Source organism: Ovis canadensis, chromosome 1 (genome assembly GCF_042477335.2).
Source record: "Ovis canadensis isolate MfBH-ARS-UI-01 breed Bighorn chromosome 1, ARS-UI_OviCan_v2, whole genome shotgun sequence".
Classification (NCBI taxonomy): Eukaryota; Metazoa; Chordata; class Mammalia; order Artiodactyla; family Bovidae; genus Ovis; species Ovis canadensis.
In genome coordinates this window covers 169,278,514-169,286,276 of record NC_091245.1, presented here as the reverse complement: position 1 = coordinate 169,286,276, position 7,763 = coordinate 169,278,514, and the positions used below count along the sequence as shown (strand labels likewise).

Sequence of the window (7,763 nt, the reverse complement as noted above, 5' to 3'; positions counted from 1 at the left end):
TATACAGTGGAAGTGACAAATAGATTTAAGGGACTAGAACTGATAGACAGTGCCTGATGAGCTATGGACTGAGGTTCATGACATTGTACAGGAGACAGGGATCAAGACCATCCCATGGAAAAGAAATGCAAAAAAGCAAAATGGCTGTCTGGGGAGGCCTTACAAATAGCTGTGAAAAGAAGAGAAGCAAAAAGCAAAGGAGAAAAGGAAAAATATAAGCATCTGAATGCAGAGTTCCAAAGAATAGCAAGAAGAGATAAGAAAGCCTTCCTCCGTGATCAATGCAAAGAAATAGAGGAAAACAACAGAATGGGAAAGACTAGAGATCTCCTCAAGAAAATTAGAGATACCAAGGGAACATTTCATGCAAAGATGGGCTCGATAAAGGACATAAATGGTATGGACCTAACAGAAGCAGAAGATATTAAGAGGTGGCAAGGATACACAGAACTGTAGAAAAAAGATCTTCATGACCAAGATAATCACGATGGTATGTTCACTCACCTAGAGCCAGACATCCTGGAATGTGAAGTCTAGCGGGCCTTAGAAAGCATCACTATGAAAAAAGCTAGTGGAGGTGATGGAATTCCAGTGGAGCTATTTCAAATCCTGAAAGATGATGCTGTGAAAGTGCTGCACTCAATATGCCAGCAAATTTGGAAACTCAGCAGTGGCCACAGGACTGGAAAATGTCAGTTTTTATTCCAATCGTGAAGAAAGGCAATGCCAAAGAATATTCAAACTACAGCACAACTGCACTCATCTCACACACTAGTAAAGTAATGCTCAAAATTCCCCAAGCTAGGCTTCAGCAATATGTGAACTGTGAACTTCTAGATGTTCAAGTTGGTTTTAGAAAAGGCAGAGGAACCAGAGATCAAATTGCCAACATTTGCTGTATCATCAAAAAAGCAAGAGAGTTCCAGAAAAATATCTATTTGTGCTTTATTGACCATGCCAAAGCCTTTGACTGGATCACAATAAACTGTGGAAAATTCTTCAAGAGATGGGAATACCAGACCTCCTGACCTGCCTCTTGAGAAACCTATATGCAGGTCAGGAAGCAACAGATAGAACTGGACAAGGAACAACAGACTGGTTCCAAATAGGAAAAGGAGTACGTCAAGGCTGTATATTGTCACCCTGCTTATTTAACTTATACGCAGAGTGCATCATGAGAAACGCTGGGCTGGAAGAAGCACAAGCTGGAATCAAGATTGCCAGGAGAAATATCAATAACCTCAGATGTGCAGATGACACCACCCTTATGGCAGAAAGTGAAGAGGAACTAAAAAGCCTTTTGATGAAAGTGAAAAAGGAGAGTGAAAAAGTTGGCTTAAAGTTCAACATTCAGAAAACGAAGATCATGGCATCTGGTCCCATCACTTCATGGGAAATAGATGGGCAAACAGTGGAAGCAGTGTCAGACTTTATTTTTTGGGGCTCCAAAATCACTGCAGATGGTGACTGCAGCCATGAAATTAAAAGATGCTTACTCCTTGGAAGGAAGGTTATGACCAACCTAGATAGCATATTGAAAAGCAGAGACATTACTTTGCCAACAAAGGTCCGTCTAGTCAAAGCTATGGTTTTTCCAGTGGTCATGTATGGATGAGAGAGTTGGACTGTGAAGAAAGCCGAGCGCGGAAGAATTGATGCTTTTGAACTGTGGTATTTGAGAAGACTCCTGAGAGTCCCTTGGACTGCAAGGAGATCCAACCAGCCCATTCTAAAGGAGATCAGCCCTGGGTGTTCTTTGGACGGAATGATGCTAAAGCTGAAACTCCAGTACTTTGGTCATCTCATGCGAAGTTTTGACTCAGTGGAAAAGACTGATGCTGGGAGGGATTGGGGGCAGGAGGAAAAGGGGACGACAGAGGATGAGATGGCTGGATGGCATCACCGACTCGATGGACTTGAGTTTGAGTGAACTCCGGGAGTTGGTGATGGACAGGGAGGCCTGGCCTGCTGCGACTCATGGGGTCGCAAAGAGTTGGCCACCACTGAGCGACTGAACTGACTTAGTTGAAACTATGAGAAGTAGAGGAGAAAGGACCCTCCCTCCCCTCCTCTGCAGTTCACATTTCTTGCAGTAGGACGTGACTCTTAGAATTACTCAAACCAATTGCCTGCCTGCCTACCTGCTTGACTGTCCTTCCCACTCTGCCTGCAAAGGCTCGATAGCCGCTAGCGCAATTACCCCAGGAGAAACGGGCAGCAGCTGAGAAAGTCTAGACTTTTGGCTCAGGCGACGTGACGTCATCACAGAGGGCCGGGGTTAGGGATATGAATTGTGGGAGGAGAGTGCCTTCCCACGACCCTATAAGGCCTCTTCCCATAATCCTTTCCTTCTTTTCGCCATCTTTCTTTCTCCCCGGAGCTAGCAGCCATGAAGTAAGCAGGAACCGTGCATCCCAATCCAGTTCCATCTTCGCTCTGAGTGCCTCTCCGGCATCCCAGGCATGGCCTCTCCTTGCCGAAGATACCCGCCATCCCGGCTAATGGGCTTTCGCTTTTCTTTACAGGGTCGAGCTGTGCAGTTTCAGCGGTTACAAGATCTACCCAGGACATGGGAGGCGCTACGCCCGGACTGACGGGAAGGTGAACGGCCGCATGGGCTAAACGTACCGTGTACTTCTAAAGAAAGACGGGTCTCATTCGGTCTAAGCCGAGTCCTTTACCACGTTACTGTTGGTGCCTGAAAAGCTTGAACCAGGACCCTGTGTGCAGTATTTGTCAGAAGCCTCTAAGTCAATCAGTCGAGCTTGATAAAGGGTAGATCAGGTCGGAAGTTAGGAGCTTGTATAATTTTAATGTTCCGCTGTAACATCAGTGGGCCAGAGAGGTATCTGGCTATTTCATGGATATCAGGTCCATCTCAGGAGAGCCAGGATCCCTCCCAGAACGAACCCTACCCCTCAATATGAACTTAGGTTTGTCTCCTCTCGGGAAAAGACAGGCCCAAACGCAGAGACGGTTTCTTGCCAGTTCTGTGACAAGCCTTTTGGTCTGCATGGATCTCAATTTTGTAAAATGAGAGGATATCATTAGACTATTGATTTACTAATAATTTGAAGCTCAGGCTTCTACTTTGAACTTGTCATGACAGGTTTTCCAGTTTCTTAATGCAAAATGTGAGTCGGCATTCCTTTCCAAGAGGAATCCTCGTCAGATCAACTGGACTGTCCTCTACAGAAGGAAACACAAAAAGGGACAGTCGGTAAGTGAAACGCACTTTGTTAATGTTCTAAAGTTGGTAAAACTCTTGAGCGTCAGTTGCTGCTTTATAAAATTAATTAAATGAGACGGTATATGAAAATACTCTATAACTGTTGAGCATCAAACAGTGAAGTGAGAATGATTGATACAAGGATTGCCTCCTTGTATCTTCAGCTCACAGTACAAATTTAGTTGAAATTTGACAACATCCCCTTTTCAGACTTAGTAAATTACATAAAGCTCACCTGAGTTATCGGGCACTGTGGACGTGTTTAAGATGTTTGAGTGGAAACTAAGTAGTACTTATGGAAACTTGTTATTGGTTATAATGCTTATAGAATTATTCCCAATGTAGGTATCATATCGCAAAGGCTTCCAGCATATTAGTTTGTTCTTTTTGTTGTTGTTGTTCTTAAGACTGGATGTGTTTTTAATTTATAGCCACTCTGCCTCTTTGTTGCTGCTCTTTGGCTTTCTGTAGTTGGGGTGGGGGTAGGGTGGCTTCTCCTTGGAAACGCAGGCTCTAGTCCTGTGGGCTCAGTAGTTGTGTCTCATTGGCTTAGTTGCTCCAGGCAGGTGGAATCTTCCTGGGCCCAGAATGGAACCTGTGTCCTCTCCATTGGCAGTGGGTTCTTAACCACTTTACCACCAGGGAAGTTCTGTATGTGTTTTTTTGGATTGGTCTTTTAGGTTGATGAAAGAGGTTTTTGAGAAAAAGTTTGAGTGATGTGGCAAGAAAATTATTATGCGAATTCAGAGGAAAGAATTCTAAATTAAAAGTGAATGGGGGCGGGGGGGGGACGTGGAGAAGGAAAAAAGGCTGGAAAATTACATAAAGGAGCATGGCAGGTTACAGTCCATGGGGTCACAGAGGCAGACACAGACAGTCAACAACAACAACAACAACAACGTCTAACACAGTATTTTTTAAAAAAACCCGTGAATGTGACATTAGAATTAGGATGGCCCTTATCCAAACAGGGGAAGGGTTGGTGGGAGGAATTATAAATGGTGGTGGTGGTGGTGTGGAGAAATTGTAACTCTGCATTGCTGAATGAAGATGGTGCAGGCACTGTGGAAAGTGATTTGGCAGTTTCTCAAAAAGTTAGAGAATTACCATCATATGATTCAGCAGTTCCAGTTCTAGGGCTGTAGATATTCGAGAGGATTATAGGCAGGGATTTGAACAGATAAACGTGTATGGTGATGTTTGTAACTGTTATAATGGAAACAATCATATGTCTCATCAGTGGATGAATGGCTAATAAAATGTGATGTGTGCGTACTAAGTCACTTCATTTGTGTCTGTTGCTTCAGTCATGTCTGACTCTTTGCAAATCTTTTAGACAGTAGCCCGCCAGGCTCCTCTGTCCATGGGATTCTCCAGGCATGAATACTGGAATGGGTTTCCATACCCCCCACCTCCAGAGGACTTTCCCACCTAGGGATCAAATCTCTGTGTCTCTTATATCTCCAGCATTGGCAGGCGGGTTCTTTTCTACTAGCCACCTGGGAAGCCCTTATTCAGTGGTTGCAGTTTGTTTTGTATTGTGAAAAAGTATTTGATACAGAAATGGTGTTTGCATAACACTGTAAAGGTACCTAATGCCACTGAATTATACACTTAAAAATACTTTAGAAAGATCAACTTAAAGTTTTATATATTTTACCACAATAAGAAAAGATATTTTTAAGTGGATTTAAGAAATGATAAATAGGTAAATACTAGCATTTTATCCAGCAAGATTTCATCTTGATAAAGTTTAAAATGAGCATTTGACTAACACAAATGTGTCCTCTTTTCTCCATATGTCACATTAAAAATTTTAAGATATTTTGCTTATTCCTGCCTTAATAAACAGTTCTAGTATATTTTATTTTTCCTTGGACTTAAAGGCAAGATTTTCTCATAAGCACTGTATTATAGATTTCTGATATAGAATCTGCAGCAAATGTTTGAATTATGTTGATACTCAGACATTCCTTAACATTTGGTGGCTTTCCTGTCTTAATCAGTTTTCTAACTTGACTGTTTATCCCAGTGTCAGTACTTTGAGTAAAACAAATCAGAGTTTGAGGTTAAATTTTTTTTTCCAAAAGCACATTCTTTATCATGAATAATCATACTAAAATTGCTTAAAGTAACTGTTCAGTTAATTTTCTTAGAGTTTAACTTTGTCTTTTTAAATAAAGTAGTAAATAATCAGGATTAACCAATTTATAATTGGAAAACTTACCTGAATATTGCAGTATTTTATATATAGATGCTTAAAAAATATATTTGTATATCTCATTTCAAATAATTGCATGAATTGTTTTGGGTTTTTTTTTTTTTTTGGCGGTGCTTTGCAACATGTGTAATGTCAGTTTCCCAACCAGGGATTAAACCTGAGCCACTGGCATTGAAGGCTAACCACTGAAGTCCTAACCACTAGGCCACCAGGGAACTTCTTGGTTGAATATTCCTGTGGTTTGAATTGTGTTCTCCCTGAAATTCCTTGACCTCCAAGGTCAGGAGGTGGGACCTTTGGGAAGTGAAACAGTCAAGAGGGCAGAGCCCCCATGAATGGGATTAGTGCAAAAGGTCCAAGGGAGAGTTCCTTTGTCTCCTTCTGACAATTCATTTCTCTCCCACATTCATGAAGCAAGGTTTCTAAGCATGCTTACCATCTTTTTGTTCTGTAGGAAGAAATTCAAAAGAAAAGAACTCGCCGTGCAGTCAAATTCCAAAGGGCCATAACTGGTGCTTCTCTTGCTGATATAATGGCCAAGAGGAATCAGAAACCTGAAGTTAGGAAGGCTCAACGAGAACAAGCTATCAGGTAAGAAATCTCACTATGGGCCATTTCAGTTATACGGAATTTAGGTTATGTATGGGTTTACAGAATAGAATCTTAATCTGTTGTTAATTTGTGTTGTGATACTTGAATCTTTATAAGGATTGTCAGTTGTAAATGTTCATGTTTAATAATACAGAAGTTTATATAAACTCTAAATGATTTGTTGAAAGTCTGTATGCAGTTATAAAGGTACTATACAGTTTCTAATGTTAAGCTGATGTGGTTAATCACATTTGTTATTAAATCCTTTGGATTTATCATACAAATAACTGCAGATGGTGAAGGAATATGTTATTTCTACTTTCCCCAAACACTAGCCTTTTGTTAATAAGCTGTACCCTTAAGGAGTAAAGTGCTTTTTGCTTGTTGTTTTTAACTCCGTAGGGCTGCCAAGGAAGCAAAAAAGGCTAAGCAAGCATCTAAAAAGACAGCAATGGCTGCTGCAAAGGTAATTGTCGGATTATCTAAGATTTCTCATTTAGAGCAACAGGATTCATTTTTAACCCAAATTGTGGTAAATGAGAAATTTTTTTAAAGGAATTTAGTGTAAGGTTTTAATGAAAATGATGTCCATGATTGGTTTTTAGGTGAGTGATTCAGGACTCCAAAGAGGTCCTTTGCTAGAGCCTTAAATGTGTCTGTAAGTGCTATATAGAAATGAGAGAAAGGCAAAGTTTATTTTGAAATAATTCTAGGTTTTCAGTAAAAATTTCCTGTAATTGTTCAGAATTTACTCAGTTTTTATCAGTGCTAAACCATTTAGATAACCATAGTAAAAATTTCAAAACCAGAAAATTAGCATTGGACCTTTTTCTGTTCTTAGGATATAATTGAGGATCCCACACTACATCTAGTTGTATCTCAGTTACTTCAGTCTTCCTCTTTGGCTTACATTTATATTTCATATAACGGTAGAATTTTAACTTTTGAGAGGAGTTCTTTATATTAGGAACACAAATAATTAGGAACGCAATCTAGGATTCAAACAATATGGGCATAAGAGCAGTAATTGAAAGAAAAAAACTCACATGGAATAATGCCACATAACATGTTCTCTTTTTACAGGCTCCCACAAAGGCAGCACCTAAGCAAAAGATTGTGAAGCCTGTGAAGGTTTCTGCTCCTCGAGTTGGTGGAAAACGCTAGGTTGGCAGATTGGATGTTTAATAAAGATCTGACTATAACTAGATTGTGGTGGAATTTTTACTCTTAAAGCAAGCATGTTTGGCCTACGCAGTTAATAGTCATTTCTCAGGAACAATGGCTCCTACTACTCCTAATATAAGTCTCTTAGATGGAGAGATGTTAACTACTCATCTGGAAATAAGGTCTGTTTGGTTAAGTGCAGTCCGCACTCACCTGAGGCTGTAAGGACACATTATGTTGCAGTATGTAGATTTCAGACTGCATTTTGTTGTATAGATTGTAGTCCAGGTTGATTGCTAAAAGATGCGGGTTTCTTTCTTTTTTCCTATCACTTCTGTTTGCAAAAAGAAAGCATTTTTAATGGGCTGTTTTCTTGTAAAACTACCCTTTTCCATGATAGACACATTTCATTATTGGGGATGCCTTTGGTTCTCTAGTATCTCACCTTTTAACCATTAGCTTATAGCTGAGCTAAAACTACTTAAAACTCAACTGTATTATCTGCTTTCGCTTCCAGAAAATAAGCTTAAATGAAGACTACACTTTTGGAGGGAGGAA

General features: G+C 40.3%; 1 protein-coding gene across 1 annotated transcript; it reads left to right on the top strand.

Moving 5' to 3' along the window:
• The first annotated feature begins 2,179 nt into the window (after window positions 1-2,179).
• On the top strand, window positions 2,180-7,246 carry RPL24 (ribosomal protein L24). The gene is made up of 6 exons (XM_069552314.1): window positions 2,180-2,394; window positions 2,526-2,601; window positions 3,110-3,220; window positions 5,905-6,041; window positions 6,444-6,507; window positions 7,125-7,246. Exons 1-6 carry the CDS (start codon window positions 2,390-2,392, stop codon window positions 7,203-7,205), a joined length of 474 nt encoding a protein of 157 aa, XP_069408415.1. The 5' UTR covers window positions 2,180-2,389; the 3' UTR covers window positions 7,206-7,246.
• The last annotated feature ends 517 nt before the right edge of the window (window positions 7,247-7,763 follow it).

What these genes read in the sequence shown, in the direction of transcription:
- RPL24 (XM_069552314.1), top strand. An exon ending in ACGCCCGGACTGACGGGAAG is followed by an intron (nt 2,602 to 3,109) that starts GTGAACGGCCGC and finishes TTGTCATGACAG; the next exon opens with GTTTTCCAGTTTCTTAATGC. An exon ending in CAGCAATGGCTGCTGCAAAG is followed by an intron (nt 6,508 to 7,124) that starts GTAATTGTCGGA and finishes CTCTTTTTACAG; the next exon opens with GCTCCCACAAAGGCAGCACC.